Source organism: Ipomoea triloba, chromosome 3 (assembly GCF_003576645.1).
Source record: "Ipomoea triloba cultivar NCNSP0323 chromosome 3, ASM357664v1".
NCBI classification, from domain to species: Eukaryota; Viridiplantae; Streptophyta; class Magnoliopsida; order Solanales; family Convolvulaceae; genus Ipomoea; species Ipomoea triloba.
Genome location: NC_044918.1, coordinates 6,155,304 through 6,172,690, shown reverse-complemented (window position 1 = coordinate 6,172,690; position 17,387 = coordinate 6,155,304). Strand labels below are relative to the sequence as shown.

Below are 17,387 nucleotides of genomic sequence, written 5' to 3'. Positions count from 1 at the left end.
ATTTCGATGTGCAAAAGACAAAAGAACAAGAAAACTATACAAGTCACAAGTCGGGGTGTAAATGAGATGAGTCAAACTTAAATAGTCAAAGGTCAAGTTCAATCGAACTCAAATTTTTCATACTTGAGTCCAAACTATTTGAGCTGGGATAAACTCAATAAAACAATTCACTATTATTATTTTAATAATAATAATAATGATTATACATCTACATATCATAACAAACACAATATTATATCTTAATTATAGCCATTTTAAAGCTCGATTAGGCTTATAAGTTGCTTGAATTGAGTATTAAGAAGTTCAAATTCAACTCGATTCATTCTTAAACTACTTGAGTTAGGCTTATAAGTTGCATGAATTGAGTATTAAGAAGTTCAAATTCAACTCGATTCATTCTTAAACTACTTGAGTTCGAATTCGACTAGACAGTAATGAAATTGAATTCAAATATTCATTGAGTCAAGTAATTTGGCTCATTTGCACGGCATAACCACGAAATATAATGTCATGTGTCACTCTAACAAAAAAGGCTAGAAAAAAGTTCAACTATGTTTTCTTATACTTGCGTATTCAAATCACAATATACGGCAAGATGATGGGCTTAATCTTCCAGAACCCCGCATCTCAACCTAATAAATTGTTCAAAGGAGTGTCCAGAACTCGCAAACAAAGCTGCCTAACATGCATTACTAATTAGTCAACTATCATGTTTAAGAATCATACTTCACCCAGCCGAGTCCCATCACTCATTTTGGGGGCGTTTAAACCCTCTTTTGTAGATTATGAATCATCTCCTAATCATGCTTTCTCAAACTAGGACTAAGAAAAGAAGATGAATATGAAGTTGGAATATTATATCTGTTACTGTGTTGCACAAAGTTTACTGGGAACATGCAAAAGAAACCAGCCATCTCAATGCATCTATAAAGAGAAGTTGCAGATTGGTAAATCTGGGCCAGTTTCCCCCACAATCATATTTCCATCTAATTCAATCTACTCAACCATGACAAAATTTCTTCTGCACCCTTTTGCCATGAGCAATCTAACATCATGTCGTGGGCAACTCCTTCGATGCAAACAGGTGATACTCCATAAAACCTTCCTGTTTCGTCGAGTCCCTCGAAATCCTACAAAGTGGAATGCACCATCACTCGGTAATAGTGATTATAAACGTAATTCTTGTACTATCAAAGTTCCTATCAGACTGAGTTAAAAAAGCAATGATCTCGTAAAAAAGCTGAAAGCTATGGAGGCATTGAAGAATGAAGATAGCCATCTTGATGTCGTTCGTGTGTGTATATACAAATCAAAGCATCACAAATCGGGTTTACTTTACCACTATGAAATCATCCTTTGCACCCAATACAAGAACTTTCAACGAAGAATCTGCCACTGGAGGGACAGGGAGTGATGCATTCAGCTTTCTCAGATCAAACAATGGCAACCTCGAACTTTCAGTCATCAGCTTTTGGTAACTGGAAAAAAAAATGCATTTAGTAAAGGATCGAAATTGAGATGTTAACCACAAATATGCAGATTGGTAACTCATTCCAAAAGAAGAAAATGCGTTTAGCAATAGATGCATGTTTGATGTTTCAGTTAAAACGCAAAGAGTAAGAATTAGAGGATTTTTCATGCACTAACCGAAGGACCAGCTGATCATCCATTGTGGCAGAAAAAAATGTTTCTTTACAAAGAGGTAGGGAGGTTTGGAAAGCTTTGGCCGCCAGGCTCCTTGTTACCTACTCAATATGTTGGATTCAAGCATGTCACATTAATAAAAGCACAAAAATCAGAAGCTAGAAACAGAAAATAAACTTAAGGTTACTTGTTCTTTAAAGTACACCGACAAACCTTAAAAGCAGCAATAGGTTTGGAGAAGAGATATCGCCACACTAATCCACTGTATATAGAAAAAATGTTATTGACCTAAATGATTAAATCCAAAAGAAGAGCTTATACAGTCTCAGGACTTCACCTATTGCCGGACGGAGGCACAGAGCAAACAAGCGCAGCTCCAGAAAGATTGGGATATAGGCCTTCGTTTTCTTGAATCATGCCCAAGGAGTATAAGAATATAGGCAACTTCAGTAAGAGTGACCATTTAAAACTAAGAAACTCCATGCAACTTGACAATGCACTATATACATCATGCATCTCTATCTACAGAATGATGTAATGGTTCATTCAAATCACATGGATGTTTCTAATGCTCCAGTCCAAGTAGTATGTGAAAATGGAAATTTCAGTGAGAATGACATTAAAACTAAGAAACTCCATGCAACTTGACAATGACCTAGATGCAACACGAGCATGTCTCTTAAATGATGCATCAATTCATCAAATCACAATCACATAGATGCTACTAACAAAGTGTATTGAGTATTAACCGATCTGTAGAGAACCAATATCATCATATGTTCATGGCATGCAACCATTGCAACAATCAAACCAATCACCTATGGGCAACCTAGGCTAGTTTACCTCCTTGTGGTCCTTTGTCAGCTAGGGTCACAATGCGGGGTTACCCAGCACACCTTTAGGTAGTGGCTTTGGGTTTTCCTCGTCACTCAAAACAAGTCACCTACTTGGAGGATAAAAAACATGGGTATGTTCCAACAAATTTCAAGGCAAATTGACCTTGAGCACACAAGCTCTGCATCAAGGGAAAGGATTTAGTCCTTAACTTCTATTAATATTTGCCTTTTTCAGAGAACCTGAGTTCACTATAAGAGACACTAGCAATGTGCTATTATCAGTTGTCTATGTTCAACAATATAATCTTCCTCGGAAGAAACTGACAAGGTAAGGATAACTTCAGTTGTCTACACCATGGGATAATCTTGGGCACTGAGCCACTGAATATGCAATAGCCTTGTGCTTTCACAAATAGTCTACAGAATGAAATAAAGAATCTACCTCTTTCTTTTCCCCTTGGTAGATTTGCAATATAATACTGCACAATAAGCCCTCCAAACGAATGCCCGAGCAAGACAGGTGGCAGCCTAATTTCTTTATGGATAAAGTCAGCAATATCACCTGCATGTGTCTACTGCAAATGCACACAGAAAACCGTGAGTTTGAAATCAGCTCATCACAATCTTCCTCAGTGGCAGTTGACTAGATATTAACATCTGTAACCTGGAGGGAACCAGCAACCGAAGCAGCAGGTGCATCACTTTCACCCTGGCAATGTAAAATAGATTCAAATTACAATTAAAAAATATAGCAACACACAAATACAAGAGAAGCACTCCTCTCATATTCCCATAAGGTGAACTTGTAAACTTCAAAACTTTGAGAAATGCAGAAATGAGTATCATACAACTGAGAAGAGTAAAAGACTATAATTCTATACTATTCTCACCAAACATAGTACAGATCTTTACCTCTAAATGTACTATGATAGTAAGAAGAATATTAAGATTCTCAAATTCCAGAAAGGAACACTTAAGATTATGATGTTCCAAATGAAAATCTAGTTTTGATATTGGTTGCTATGCAATTATATATACATATTTATACTTCGTATTAACAAGTCCAAGTTTTTATAATTTTATTAGAACAAAGTACCCACATTGTCAACTACAACGTGAGCCAAAAGCAAATCTATCTAAAGCCAATATGATGGACTACTTGCAGGCATTGAGCATTGGTTCTTCTACCTAATGTGTGCCATTTAGTCACCATAATTTACCCTTCCAGTTCTCCTGACCGGGGTGTGGGGTCCTGGGCGAGGGAATTTCACCTTTTGGTAAAGCAAATCTATCTAAAGCCAACACTTTCTGCCTCTAATACCCAAATAAAGTGCTTCTATGAGCAAAGACATGAGAACAATGGGACCTTGACCCCTCAAAACTCGCGATCAGAGTTCAAAGCTTGGGCTATTGCTCGACCAAATTCAGGAAAAAATAAAATAAAAATCTCAAAAATCAAGAAATCCAGCAGGAAATGGAGTCCTTTAACATATCAAACAGGCAAACAGCAAATTCAAAATTCAGCCTAACAAATGCAGACCTTGAACCACGCATAAATTAAAATGCTAAACAAAAACAACCGAAATGGAAAGAAAAATGCTCCAGAAAAAAATGTATGGTACCTGGCCCAAAAGACTGACAGCGTAGCAATCAAATCCATTCTGGGAAAAGAAGGGTAACCAGTGTTCAGCCCAGCACCAAGCCGCATGGAAACTTCCATGGACGAATACTAGTGGTGGGTTATGAGGTTTATCTATTTCCTTGTCTGGGTCACCCTTCTGAAAAATAACCTCCATGTTCAGACCGGAAGGAAGCTTGTGGAAAAGACGCGACTGGCCTTGTTTCAGCTCATACGGAACCCCCATTTTGCAGTCTTTGGTGAGGACAGCTTGGGGTCTCATTTTCATTCTGGTATAGGGAACATTGAGGAGACTTAAGGCCCCGAGAGAAGCAGCCATGATTGTCAGTTGAAGAAGAAGCTGCTCGCTCCGCTCTTTTATCACTCAGATTGTGATCTAATTTCGGTTTTTCAATTCTTCACCCCCTCGAGTTTGCATAATTGTATATGCAGTACTCAAATTTCAAAAATTGTGTTATACAATTGAATATAGAGTTAAGAAATTGTGAACATGTAGTTATTAAATGAGTTAATATTCAAAATTGTCCTTGATTATAGTGATTTTTCTTAATTTTGCCCTAAACGATTTTGACCGTTTGTTAATCCCTTAAAAATGTGTTAAATTCAGGATAATATAGTCATTTTATGTTTATATCTTCTCTTGGTCTCTTTCCTTTACTCCACCGGTCTTCTCTTGCCCGTCAGCCGCCGGCTTTGTACTACTTGGCGAGCACCCTTATGCCAGCGCCGCCGGTGTGCCATTTGATAACACCACCACTACAGGAATTGTAGTATATGAAGGAGCAACTCCATGGCCCAGCCCAAAATGTCAGTATTCGCCGCTTGCGCAAACCCCAGGAACGCCACTTGCAGCGGCGGAATAAACGGGCAGTGATTGGCGGCCAACATGAAGAACGCTTCCTTCCAGTTCCCAACCAAGATCAGATGTTGATGTTAGAGGCGTTCTTCGGCAACATGAATGGAATCTACACCACCGACTTCCCATTCCCCGACCAGCCGCCGGTGATATTCAACTACACAAACGTGAACAATAGCCTCGATCTGTCTTTGTTAACCACCACGAAATCCACGAAAGTGAATAAAGTGAAGTTCAAAACAACAGTTAAGATTGTGATTCAGAACACGACTTTGATCGGCGTTTAAAATCACCTAATACACTTGCATGGCTTCAATTTCCATGTCTTAGCTCAAGGTTTCGGCAACTACAACTCCTCCGTTGACCGGAGCAAGTTCAACTTCTATAAACCCCAAGAGCCAAACACCATCACTGTTCTCGTCGGAGACTAGATTGTCATTAGATTCTGAGCCAACAATCGAGTTAATATTTAATTATTTACTTTAAAGCATGAAATGACTATATTATCCCTGAACTTAACACCCTTTTGACGGATTAACAAACGGAGGACAATATTGAGCGATAACACAAAAGTTTGTGACTATTTTATGAGGCCAAAGTCGTTTAGGACAAAATTGAGAAAAAATCACTATAGTCGAGGACAATTTTGAGTATTAACTCGTTATTAAATTCTGAACATGGAGTTCTGTAATTGTGAATATACAGTTCAAAAATTATAAATATAGAGTTTAAAAATTATGAATATAGATTTATAAAAAAAATTGTGAACATGAATCTGGATCCATGGCATAACAACAACAATTACAATTAGGAGCGTTAGGGTGGATCGAAGTCCGTGGACCTGTCCTAAACCGCCCTGTAATGTGGCGGGTTAGGGCATAAAATTCCTTGCTAACTTGCTGCATAACATTATACTTTTGTTGTCTCACTTTATTTGTTCTACTTATTATTCATTGGTCAAACCAATTTTTTCTTATTTATTTATTTTCTTTAGTATATTTTTACTTATTTTTAAATTTAATATTTTGCATCTAATAGTAGTTTTATATCGTAGTGATAATTGCCGACTTCTCTATTAATGGAGAAGCCAACAATTTATTTTATTTTATTTTTAAAAATAATTAAAATTTCACATAAACACATATTACCAATTATCACATGAAATTTACTGTCAGTCTGTCAGACCAAATTGCATCTAAGTAAATAAACTATCAAATCAATTGAGGAGTTAATGGGGTTGTTAGGCTATGGAACCCGGTCTAGAAGATTCAAAATTGAAATCTATATTCATAATTTTAGAACTTTATATTCACAATTATAAATTAAATATTTTTAATTTTAGATTTCAATATACAAAATTACAAAACTTTATATTTACAATTACAAAACTCCATATTGACAATTAGAAAACTTTACATTCAATAGTATAACACAATTTGTGAACTATATATTCACAATTTTTAAACTATATATTTACAAAATATTCCAGACACACGTCTTGGATTTGGGTCTACCTTGTAATGTGGACCCTAATCCATAATATAATTTGCCAAATTAATGTATTTAATTATAATTTTTAAAATTTAAAGATCTAATTAAATTTAGCAACAAAACAAAAATTTCTAAAAATTTTTGACAAATTATATTGTGGACCATACTTAAAAGTGCATTATTAATATACTAAATATGCATTATTTGTGTACTGAAGGTATATTATACAATATAATGTACATTTTAATAAACTAAAAGGACACATAATAATGAATTAAAATTTTTAGGATAGATCATGGGCTTACCGATAAGAAGTTGTTAAATGGGCTGATTGCCCAAAATGAAGTATTGATCCACCACGAACAGCCTAAGATAATTTTCTCTTTGCTTCTGGCACTGGCAGTGGCTGTAGATCAACTCCAGATTTCTCAACACACTAACCAAGCCAATGAATCTTCAATTCTGGAAACTGCAAAGCATAATTTCCGAATTCAGTTTCCAGATCGAAATTTACCACCAAGCTTAGGATAGTCAACCACTAATCGATTATTATTTTGTTTTTTTATCGAAGTTTGTACTGAAAATGATGTCCCCGAAGCCAATTTCGGAAGATCGAGGTGGCTCTTCTCCTCACGCCACTCTTAGGTAAATCTCAGTTCTACTCTTATTGCAAATCCGTTGTTTTATTACCATTATTGCTAGTTTTTATTCTTATGATGATGCGGCATTTGATTCCTGCTGTGTCTTCTGATGAACTACTTCGTTTAATTATTGAGGAATGTTGAAATGTTAACGACTTACGTTAGTTTCATACTTTAGTGTTCAAGTTCAAACAGAAGAGGAATTTACGGAAAGGCAAATTTTGCGGTTTTTGTTTGTTTAGAATAATGGAAAGTGCACCGGTAGTCTAGGCTTGCTTTGTGGTTTGAGAAGATTATAGTTTATTTGCTACGTCATTTACTTTACCGTTAATGAGAGTTTTAGTATTTTACTTAAGCAGTCTGTGAGAAGATTATGGTAACACGGCGATGAGCATTGTTAATTGTGTTTAAAACGAAGTGTCCCTCTAGGTTAGGTACCTCTTACTTGCTTCATATGCTTGTACTGATGGTATGGAGGTTAAAATGCAGGCAAACACCCTTGCAGATAATCCATATTATTGGCAACTTCATGAGAATATGGTCTGTTTACTCAATGTATCGCTATTTGACTCAGACTCGGGCTTCCGTTGTACTTTTTATCTTCAGCTGTCTCGTTCCTTCTTGCATCCTATTTTTAATAATGCAAAAGCCTTGGAAGGGCAGGCCACTGTCTAATACACAGGTTTTGTGGAAGTAACCCGCTGATTTTTAGTTCCTTTTCTTGATTGTCTGCAATCAATGCAATTAAATTGGTTCTGGTTAGTGGTTACACCTGCTTCTTATCACTGCTATTTTCTTTACAGGTAGTGCCTTCAGTAATAAATGGTGCCATTACAGCACTATACCTCACCATGTGGGGTAAGGGCCTTAAATCTTGTGGCCCTGTTCGGTAAGTGTTATGCTCAGAGGTGTTAGTACCTTATGTTACATGCTAATACACTTTAAACATGTCAAGAGATCAATGTGGAAAGTGATTTTTAAAGGAAGGAACTATTTGATATCCTTATGGACAACTTAAACAATGATTTGTTGTTCCATTATCTATGATATATAATCTCAACGCCTGTGTGATTCTGATAATTATGTCCAACTATGGATCTTACAGTTTAGTCAATCCAGTTTCTATATTATGGTGCCACATTTGTGGAACTAAAATTGACACAGGGTTCAGAACTGGACTTTGAAACGGTGTAAGTGGTTAAATGCTTTCTTGCATTTTGACAAGTATAATTGGATATTCCCCATCAACTATATCAAAATATTACGGATAACCTGTGAATCTTGAATTTGTAGCTGACCTTTAGAATTAAACAGAAAGCAGAACAAGAAAATGTAGTGTAAGAATCACTTGTTAAATTGCCTTTATTTTATTTATTAGAAGTGGTTAAACATTTATGCTTTGTGTTTGGGTTTTATAGTTTTAATTTGTATATAGGAGTGTGCCTGAATTACAACAGTGGGAAACCCTTTTTATTTATTTATTTTTATAATCATCCTGTATTATTTGTGTAATCTTTTAATATTTGGATTCTTGCCCATTTCAGAGCCATATTAGCTGAATATTCCGGTGCTGTTCTTGGAGTATTATCTGGTGTACTGTATGGGAGGAAGGGCCATGTCTGGAAAAAAGTATGCTTACTTAGCTATTATCTGACTTGCATCAGTGCATGTCTAAGTGTCTAACACAAACACATATAATTTATCTTTGGGTCACCTTTGGAAATGCAGACACTTGTTCTGAACCATAGCAGATTTTTAATATTCCTTGAAAAAAAAAGAGAGGGAGAAAATTGGAAAAGATTACAGGAATACAAATTATACCGTACTCAATTTGCATTTAACTGTCACATAAAACTGGTTACCAAGGGTTTGACATAGTGCATCAAATGGAAATCTCTACTTTTGCCTGCTTTGCTGCTTCCTTCCTATGTATTCATTATCTAAAATTTTCCATCATCTTCATCAGGTGGGTGGACTCATTGCAATGTTGGCATCTTTCTACTTTTTATCTCAAGGATGGGCCATGGCCACATATTCACCAATTTATATCCTTTGATTGCTTGCAAACTCATTTTACATGACTGATAGGGATTTAGGATTTGCCAGTTTATTTTCCCCTATCTTCACAATCATAGTATACATAATGAACTTAACATAAAAGATACCATTTGGTGATAGCCCTGATGGTAACGAGGCACGGACGGAACAAGTTATAGGAATGAAGGAAATGCTAATCCCCATCTTTGCTGGAATCTTATCAGCATTGAAAAGGGTGATTGCTAGGCGGGTGTCCCTTAAGGTATTGAGTAATCCCAATTCCCATCCCATCTTGTTGTCTTGTTCAATGACCTTGTACTTACTAGCGTGCCGTGCACACAGAATCAACTGAAGAGGCGACTCAATGCCATAACAATTGCTTCTGCAACATGCTTTTTGTTTCCAATTGCCATGTGGGACATGATTATAGTGAGTTTAGTTCTATGTTCTTTTGTTGTATATTCATTAACATTCTACTTCAGACAATTTATGAGCATTCTTTATCTATCAAATGGATGCCACTAGCTGTCCTTGCAATGCCTGATTTGTTATTTTTCCTTATATGGGAGTTCTTCAGGGATCAACTAGCATAGAGTTGCCATTTTCTGCATGGGCTTTTACAAGCACCATCCTTTTTGCCATCATATTGATATTCTACATTGATAGTATTGCAGAGGAAAGGTACCTTATCTAAATTCTGTCCTTCATATTGTGGTTTTTTTATATGATAATTCTTCATTGATGATTTATATGAAGTCTATGTTTATTTGTTTTTGGAAATAGACTAGCTACTTTTTCCACACAATTTCATTGATGTTAAAATGTGCAAAAGTTGATTGTTAAGACATATCAGATTCCTTCGCATACTATGTGTTTCATTTAATTCTCAAGAAACTTGGTTCTGTATTAAACTGCAGCCTAACAAGTTTTCCTGTATTTCATCTATTTGTAGGTTGCAAATGGTTTTTTCTTCTCCAAGACATTTGATGGTTGCAGGAGGATGCATCATTGTCATGGAATTTGTGTATAAAATGGATTTCTCGCTTCCTGGTTTTCTGATATGTGCAGCAATTTTGGGATTTGGTAAACACAAGGCTTTTTTCTACTAATCTTCTATCTGATGCAGAAAAACAATATGATGAATTTGAAAATATCAATAACTTCCATAGAGCTTCTCTTCTGCCATCTGGTATTTGGAATCCTCTTAGGGAAGCACACTTTTATGACATGATGACGTCATGTGAAACATAACTTAACTAATGGAGTGGTTGACAACTTGACAGTTTATTCAACATCATGTATGGTTTAAAATTTCCTTAAACATATTAATGAGTCCTTTGTAGACCCTGTATGATGACAGTTTAGCAGGTTAGTACAAAGAGTAGGTTTGGAAATGCAGCTGGTGTACGATTTCAAGTTTCAATCTTTGTCACATATTGATTATGCTTTGCAACTTTTAGCTGCTATTAGGACTTGTTTATGGATAAGTGATTGCTCATAATGGTCTTAGGAAGAAAGAGCATATATGGGCATATGGCTTTGTTTGTGTCTTTGTGAACTAACTACTTTTAGTTCATTGTTCTTGACTTAATGCATAAAAATTTGTTTTTTTCAGGGATACATGAAGCAACATCCTTGGACCTTACTAGGAAAGATACATCTCGAAGCTCAAGTCTATCGAATGGATTCTTGGATGATCCAGTTGAAATGTCCCCTCTTCCAACTTAATGTATGTACTACTGTTTTCTTAAACTTGCACTATTCCTCATAAATGGCTCGGTTGCTTCTTTAAATGTGCCCGTTTTGGTTCATTCACAATGGGGTGACAACTCAAGAGAATAAATTCTGCCTTTTAGTTAAGTACTTCGACTAAAATCTTCAAAATAGAGCATGGATATTAAACTGGCAAGTAAATGGTCATAGATAGATTATGAGAGTGAAACTGAGGATGAGGACCTCAATTTGATAAAGGAGTTGTTAACAGTCTATAAGCTGCAGATTTATCCTGTTGTAATCCCAACTAAAATGCTCATATATTATGCTAAAAATGAGTAAAATTTGTGTTTGTTGAAAGTAGCGGATCATTTAGTGAATAACCACATCCCCATTCGTCGTCATGGATTTTTCCTGCTGTTTTCTAAATTATGGCAACAGGGATGAGGTTACTTGCTGATTTTCTTGTTCATTTTGTTGCAGGAAAACTACACAAATTATTAAACTTTTGCCAGGGTATGCCCAAGCTTCAGGGATCAGAGAAAGCTCGGGGATGGATACGAAATGTGTAATATCTTGACGGTAGATAACGATTCTTGAATGCAGTTACTGCGGTACTGTCATTTTTAACCGAACTTTACATTTTTCAACTGTGAAGAGTTGATAAAATTATTGTACAGAGACACGGGATTCCCTTCACACTAATTATGTTATTGCTAGATGTAGCGTGATTGTTAAATTTCTTCGTTTCCTCGTTGTATACGTACTAATTATATATACTCCGTTTCAGTGATGCACTGCCTTCATTAAACATCTTGAGATTACCCACCCAAACGCTTAACTTGGATTTATAACTGTTTTAACAATTAAAAAAATGATTAAATCTGTTTGTGAAAAATTTTAAAATGATTGCAACCGGAGTTAATGTAAGATTGGAGCGGTGGCCCAAAATATCAGTACATCAGTTTACTACAACTACAATTCAGAGTGCCCTGGAAGCTTCATCGATGGTAATGTCTGCGTCACGCGTTCATCTTCATCTTCTTCGAAAACCCTTTACATGCAGTAGTAGAAGCTTTGGCGACCACGAATTGACCCAAAACTTGGATAACCTACAGTTCATATGGGGCAAGAAGTCGCTCAGTGATCTCAGCACTTGGGGCATCGGAGGCCGGTGTAAGATTTTCGTTCAAGTCTTCAACCAAACGCAGCTCCTCTCCGCCGTCAGGTTCTCCGTTTCTCATTCTTCTCTATGAAATCAAATGCGATTCCATTTACCTATTTTACTGCTCACTGCTCAGGTATTGTAGAGAGCGCTCTGAGAGGTTTTTGATCGTTGGGAAAGGTTCAAATTGTCTTTTCGATGACCAGGGATTCGATGGCTGCGTTATACTCAACCGGATCGACTTTCTGGAGAAGGTGGAACCCGGGGTTTATCGGGTCGGAAGTGGATACCCGTTTAACCGTCTGGGCGTGCAGACCGCGAGTGAAGGCTTCACCGGGCTAGAATTCGCCGGCGGTGTTCCCGGGACTGTTGGTGGCGCTGCTTACATGAACGCCGGTGCAAATACCCAGGTAAAGTCTTCAATGAGATTTTTTTTAAGGATTTAAGCAAGTATTTGCAAACACCTAAAAGTGCAATTTGGTGGAAGAATTCATGAAGCGGTTCCCTTTTTCTTTTCATGCTATGAAGGAGGCCGGTGACTGTATTCATACCGTCGAAATCATCACCACCGGCGGTCAAACTCGGGTACTAGGAAAACCCGAACTGGATTTTGGTTATCGATCATCGCCATTTCAAGGGATGAAGGACCTAGCATCCATCACTGCAGTTACATTCAAGCTCAAGTTTTCTCAAGATGCCAAACAAAAACAAATGGAATATTTAGAAAGGTATGATCTTATCCTTACAATGTGATATTTTATGCAAAATTACACTTTTTATCGGTAAGGTATAATGTAATTATAGGATTTTTTTCTACTTGTTAGTCGTGTGCTCATCTCTCGTTTCTAATTTATAGTTATAACTGATGTTGTAATTTTTTTGATATTTTACTATTTTATTGTTAGTCGTGCTCATCTCTCGTTTCTAATTTATAATTATAACCGATGTTGTAATTTTTTTGATATTTTACTATTTTATTTTTCATCCGGGAGTCTATAGCATGACAATATGTAATATATAAATATAAACATATAGTCAAATTATCATCTTAAACTTTTAGTTAAGGATATTTTACTATTTTTCATCCTAGAGTCTTGAGCTAAGGATATTTTACTATTTTTCATCCCAGAGTTTTGAGCATGTAATATATAAAATATAAACATGTAGTCGAAATATCATCTTAAATTTTTTTTTGGTTGAAACAAAATACAGTCTTCAATTTAGTAGGACTCTGTCTAGGTGTATATAAAATAAAATTTTAGTTGAAATGGAAAGCACCATTTGATTAATTTTGATGTATGTTTGGGTCATGTTTGTGTATTTTAAAGAAGAAAAAGGAGTCAACCACTGGGAGAGAGAACTGCAGGTTCAGTGTTCAGAAATCCATCTGATTTGGATGTTTCAGCAGGAGAACTGATTGAGAGAGCTGGATTGAAAGGGTTCAGAATTGGGGAGGCTATGGTCTCAGAAAGACATGCAAATTTCTTCATAAACCGCGGGGGCGCAACTTCTCACAACATGCTAGAGCTTATAGCACTGGTTAAGGAAATGGTTCATCAGAAGTTTGGTGTGCAACTCAGGGAAGAAGTCTTATACATCCAATGATCCATGGGAAAACAAAGCAGGTAAAGAGAGAGAGAGAGAGAGAGAGGTTGTATAGCTCTAAAATGTCTCCATTGAAGCAATTATACAACACTGAGCTGAGAGCTACAACTAGCAACTGCTAGGCAACAATGCTGTAAAAATGAATTGTTCATCTGTTAATGAATTGTGCTTTCCTTTTTCTCAGGATTTCTGGTTAGAGCTTTGGTTATGAAATGAACAAGAATTCCAATGGGGCAAAAGAGCAAGCATAGCGACACCGAATGCCGGATCTCCACATCATTCTGCAGTCCATCTTGGTATACTTGCCTGTTAAACATCATTCAGCATTCATTACAATTTTCAGTACCTGTCTTAGCATCATCCTTCCTATCCCCCCCAAAAAAATAAAGGAAAAAGTGCGATTCTGACCATTCAATTGCTAGCCTTTATAGTTGTTTTAGCCCTTGACTATCATAAAGGAGCAAATGTCACTCTCAATTATTTCAAACCGTTACGATTTCAGTTCTCTGCTAACGGCCCCAAAAAAAACTTCATTAGGGCTTGAAAAACATGTGTAGTTCCATATTATTTTAGCATGCAATGCCCATACTTTCACAGCCCTAACAGGCTTCTTTAAACTGTTAGCGGAATGGCTAAAATCTGGAATAATTGAGTGACATTTGCTCATGCATGATAGTCCGTGACTAAAAAGACTAAACACCAACAATTGAAGATCAAAATCACACTTTTCCCTAAAATAAACGAGAGGAAGGTAAAAACAAATGGTGGAAATACGCGTATATATGTATTTAAGAACATAAGATGGTACCTTGCAGCAAAAAGATCCACAGCCAAGAGATGGATCCATGCAGAAGCTAATGTCATCTCATTGGCAAACATCCTAGCTATACCTGGAAGCTGGGCATAGTACATGAGAGAATATTGTGCACTTAAATGCATTAGTTCTTGTTCTGTTCTCATTTAAAAAAGAATAAAACAAAACACCATTCCCCCAAAAAAGGAATTCGAGATAAATTCTGCTTTATATGGAGTAGTTGAGTACACACCTCTGGCAGCAAGTATTGGCTAGCAAACATCAGCCGTATCGTATCAGGCGTCCAAGAGAGATATAGAAGATAGCCGTACAATAGTCCAAGCGCAATAAAAGGTATGCCACTTTCCATTAAGTTTTTGGTCTGCATTTTAAACAAGCAATAAGCATTCTATCTATGACACAACTTGCAACTACGAAGGTCAAAGAATTGACATTATATGTTTACGCCATGTTAAAGAGTTCCAGATCAGGCCTTTCCCCGCAAATATGCCCTTATCACTGGCCAAGATCGGCTTCGTTTTAAGTTCACATAACAAAATTTTATTTGTTAGATATATAGATTGGATGTAAATGAGAAAGTTACCAACTCAGCTCTGGGCGCCACAACCATGAGAGTATAAAATGGAAGAACAGCTATGGTTCCCCAAGTAAAAGCGCTGCTAGCAATTTGAGAAGCTGGCAACACTGCAAGACAAGAACATAGTAGTAAGCTGTCACGAATTTACCAATGGGAGCTAATGAAATCCTTCTCAAAGCTTCAAAGAACACCATAAAATGTTTTTGCACCAATCATATCTAGAATAATAACCAGAGAAAAAGTTAACCCTAGGTTTAAACTAAAAGATACAAGTAAATTACATGATGCAGACACCGCTAAGCTTGTTCTGTGCAGGCATTTCTTTCCAACCACAGGTAGAATGAGGGCCCTCGATCCCCCAAGAAAGCTGCAGTAGTTTCTCGGCTTCCCTACTGTTTCCCCAACTCGGCATATAAGTCTGTAGTTTGCAGTTCTAAGAGCAACAATTGAGCTCCCATTTCCCCGGACCTCGCCTGCAATCCTTGAAGCCAATCTTGGGTGTTTGAGCTACAAGAGGTAGCCCATACAATTGTTATTCCTGAGAAAAATACAATCACCTAAACCAAAAGCATATGACAAGTGAATTGTGCCCCAAAACCTCCCAGAAATATATGCCATTTTATAGCATATTCAAAGCTTCAAGTGAATTCCCAGGGAATATAAGCCAGCCTTTACCAATTACCAACAGAAATAGTAAGACTTCCAAATCTACATAAATTCAAAAAATAACAAAATCTACCTAACCCATTCAAAAGAAACTTGATAACCAAAATGTTACAAGTTTGATTCACCGCGAAATCGACCTATTGCCCTTCTTAGGTGTTTTTAGTTTGTGAGTCTGTCAGCTATGGATAACCTAGGCGGGTAGTTGATGCGGTTTACCTCGTCAAACCACCCAAAAAAAAAAAAAAATTAACTAACAAATCCAACCTACCATTGAAGCAAACAGATGAAGAAAACCAAGTAACCAAACAGAAAAGTATAGTCACCCAAAGCAATTCCATAACACTGCCTCAAAATCCCTAGAAATCTACACAGGAGCAGTTAACAAAATTGAAACTTTCAAACCTAGCCAGACATCCACCCAATTCAATTAAAGAAAACCATAGAATTCCCTAACAAATTCCACACAAAATCAAGAATGCCCACAGATGGCAAAAAGGAAAGTGAAGAGGCCCCAGGCCATACCTCGGGATGAATGGAGATTCGAGGGAGGGCAAAGCAAGAAGAGGTGGCCATGGCAGCAGTTAAGGATGACAGTTACCCAAGAATTCAACCGGCAACAACAGAAGAGACCCCTGTTTCTGCTTCATTCGTCTGCGCACAGAAAGCTTTACATATAGAGAGAGAGAGAGAGAGAGGGAACTGGGCAACAAAAACAGTAATAATAATAATAATAAATATTTCCCCTTTGAACAGGCAAGCAAGCAAGCAACATTTGAGTGGAAAACAGAAAAGACTAATCATGGCCACGGAACTACAAACAACAATAATTGCGAAAAAGTGCAAACGCCACTAAAACCCGGAACTGTTATATATGCCGACAACAACGTCAATCCTCGCTAAAAAAAAAAAGGAGAAACAAACGTACTGGTGCTGCTTTAGTGCGGATTATGAAAGCGCATATAGAAGAAGACAGAGCGTTGTTGAATTGAGAAAGGTGGATGACAGGTTTGGTTCCCGACTACTACTTGTATATTTCGATCTGATTGATAATAATCTGATCCATGTGGACCATGTCGGCCGTACACATGGCGCACATGCAGGATCGGGGGCGGTGGCCTGGCGGGCCGGACTGCTTTGCACACCTCACCCATTGGTCACATCTCATCTTCACTTGCATTTCGCTGTTTCGTGTTATCCGTAGCTAGACTCGACTCGACTCAATTTCAGATGAAACACATCTGCCATTGCTCATGTCTTATCTTATGTTTCTTTTCTTATCTTATGTTTCTTTTTTTTTTTTTCTTTTTAAATACATTATGTTTCCAACCTTAAGACTAATTCGAAACCCTCAAAACTCCTGCTTATGGAGCTGGAAGAGGTAAATTGAGTTTTCACTCTTACATGTATACTCTGGGCATAAATAGCCTCCATCATTTCAATCTAATTTAATTTTTAAGTTTTCGATCTCCTTGACTCCCATGTGTTCGGTAAGAATCGGACCTCCACCTTTGTTGCACTTAAGTGGCTTCTTTGTTTTGTCCTCTCTGACCAAGTGGTAGACTCGAGGGATTTTCCACTAGAATACATACAAATATTCAGTTCAAAGTAGTTGCTTTAAAGCAAAGGAGCACTATTTAGTGTTGATCAGTGATGACAATGAATTGGGTAATATGAATATCCAAATAGTTGATAGTTAGGTTTGG

The 17,387-nt window shown here is 37.0% G+C and overlaps 4 protein-coding genes across 6 annotated transcripts; 2 read left to right on the top strand and 2 right to left on the bottom strand.

Moving 5' to 3' along the window:
- Positions 1-831: 831 nt before the first annotated feature.
- LOC116012608 lies at positions 832-4,438 on the bottom strand. The gene is made up of 8 exons (XM_031252186.1): positions 4,103-4,438; positions 3,145-3,189; positions 2,923-3,052; positions 1,982-2,051; positions 1,858-1,906; positions 1,648-1,745; positions 1,340-1,478; positions 832-1,130 (listed from the first exon to the last, which is right to left on the bottom strand). Exons 1-8 carry the CDS (start codon positions 4,436-4,438, stop codon positions 987-989), a joined length of 1,011 nt encoding a protein of 336 aa, XP_031108046.1. The 3' UTR covers positions 832-986.
- A 2,400-nt stretch (positions 4,439-6,838) lies between these two features.
- Positions 6,839-11,650, top strand: LOC116012133 (zinc transporter 5). The gene is made up of 11 exons (XM_031251605.1): positions 6,839-7,111; positions 7,597-7,789; positions 7,911-7,996; positions 8,652-8,736; positions 9,074-9,152; positions 9,273-9,406; positions 9,487-9,573; positions 9,722-9,825; positions 10,097-10,227; positions 10,760-10,873; positions 11,341-11,650. The coding sequence occupies exons 1-10, from the start codon at positions 7,050-7,052 to the stop codon at positions 10,870-10,872; spliced, it is 1,074 nt and encodes a 357-aa protein (XP_031107465.1). The 5' UTR covers positions 6,839-7,049; the 3' UTR covers position 10,873; positions 11,341-11,650.
- Positions 11,651-11,736: 86 nt separating this feature from the next.
- Positions 11,737-14,836, top strand: LOC116012134 (UDP-N-acetylenolpyruvoylglucosamine reductase-like). Of its 3 annotated transcripts, none has more exons than XM_031251607.1 (5): positions 11,740-12,085; positions 12,159-12,432; positions 12,551-12,750; positions 13,354-13,647; positions 13,812-14,836. In XM_031251607.1, exons 1-4 carry the CDS (start codon positions 11,763-11,765, stop codon positions 13,625-13,627), a joined length of 1,071 nt encoding a protein of 356 aa, XP_031107467.1. In that variant the 5' UTR covers positions 11,740-11,762; the 3' UTR covers positions 13,628-13,647; positions 13,812-14,836. The 3 variants fall into 3 exon arrangements, with proteins under 3 accessions (XP_031107468.1, XP_031107467.1, XP_031107466.1); XM_031251606.1 differs by having other exon boundaries at positions 11,741-12,085; positions 13,351-13,647; XM_031251608.1 differs by lacking the exon at positions 13,812-14,836 and having other exon boundaries at positions 11,737-12,085; positions 13,431-13,574.
- On the bottom strand, positions 13,649-16,733 carry LOC116012135 (protein ABA DEFICIENT 4, chloroplastic). The gene is made up of 7 exons (XM_031251609.1): positions 16,610-16,733; positions 16,207-16,335; positions 15,300-15,525; positions 15,025-15,125; positions 14,674-14,802; positions 14,436-14,524; positions 13,649-13,933 (listed from the first exon to the last, which is right to left on the bottom strand). The coding sequence occupies exons 2-7, from the start codon at positions 16,255-16,257 to the stop codon at positions 13,783-13,785; spliced, it is 747 nt and encodes a 248-aa protein (XP_031107469.1). The 5' UTR covers positions 16,258-16,335; positions 16,610-16,733; the 3' UTR covers positions 13,649-13,782.
- Positions 16,734-17,387: the final 654 nt, after the last annotated feature.

What these genes read in the sequence shown, in the direction of transcription:
- LOC116012608 (XM_031252186.1), bottom strand. Translation starts at nt 4,438, where the DNA reads ATGGCTGCTTCTCTCGGGGCCTTAAGTCTCCTCAATGTTCCCTATACC. An exon ending in CGGTTGCTGGTTCCCTCCAG is followed by an intron (nt 3,053 to 3,144) that starts GTTACAGATGTT and finishes CATTTGCAGTAG; the next exon opens with ACACATGCAGGTGATATTGC. An exon ending in ACCAAGGGGAAAAGAAAGAG is followed by an intron (nt 2,052 to 2,922) that starts GTAGATTCTTTA and finishes GCATGATTCAAG; the next exon opens with AAAACGAAGGCCTATATCCC.
- LOC116012133 (XM_031251605.1), top strand. Translation starts at nt 7,050, where the DNA reads ATGATGTCCCCGAAGCCAATTTCGGAAGATCGAGGTGGCTCTTCTCCT. An exon ending in TCTCCTCACGCCACTCTTAG is followed by an intron (nt 7,112 to 7,596) that starts GTAAATCTCAGT and finishes GTTAAAATGCAG; the next exon opens with GCAAACACCCTTGCAGATAA. An exon ending in GGCCACTGTCTAATACACAG is followed by an intron (nt 7,790 to 7,910) that starts GTTTTGTGGAAG and finishes TTTTCTTTACAG; the next exon opens with GTAGTGCCTTCAGTAATAAA.
- LOC116012134 (XM_031251606.1), top strand. Translation starts at nt 11,763, where the DNA reads ATGATTGCAACCGGAGTTAATGTAAGATTGGAGCGGTGGCCCAAAATA. An exon ending in ACGCCGGTGCAAATACCCAG is followed by an intron (nt 12,433 to 12,550) that starts GTAAAGTCTTCA and finishes CATGCTATGAAG; the next exon opens with GAGGCCGGTGACTGTATTCA. An exon ending in CAAATGGAATATTTAGAAAG is followed by an intron (nt 12,751 to 13,350) that starts GTATGATCTTAT and finishes TGTATTTTAAAG; the next exon opens with AAGAAAAAGGAGTCAACCAC.
- LOC116012135 (XM_031251609.1), bottom strand. Translation starts at nt 16,257, where the DNA reads ATGGCCACCTCTTCTTGCTTTGCCCTCCCTCGAATCTCCATTCATCCC. An exon ending in GCCAATACTTGCTGCCAGAG is followed by an intron (nt 14,525 to 14,673) that starts GTGTGTACTCAA and finishes TACTATGCCCAG; the next exon opens with CTTCCAGGTATAGCTAGGAT. An exon ending in GTGGATCTTTTTGCTGCAAG is followed by an intron (nt 13,934 to 14,435) that starts GTACCATCTTAT and finishes GATGTTTAACAG; the next exon opens with GCAAGTATACCAAGATGGAC.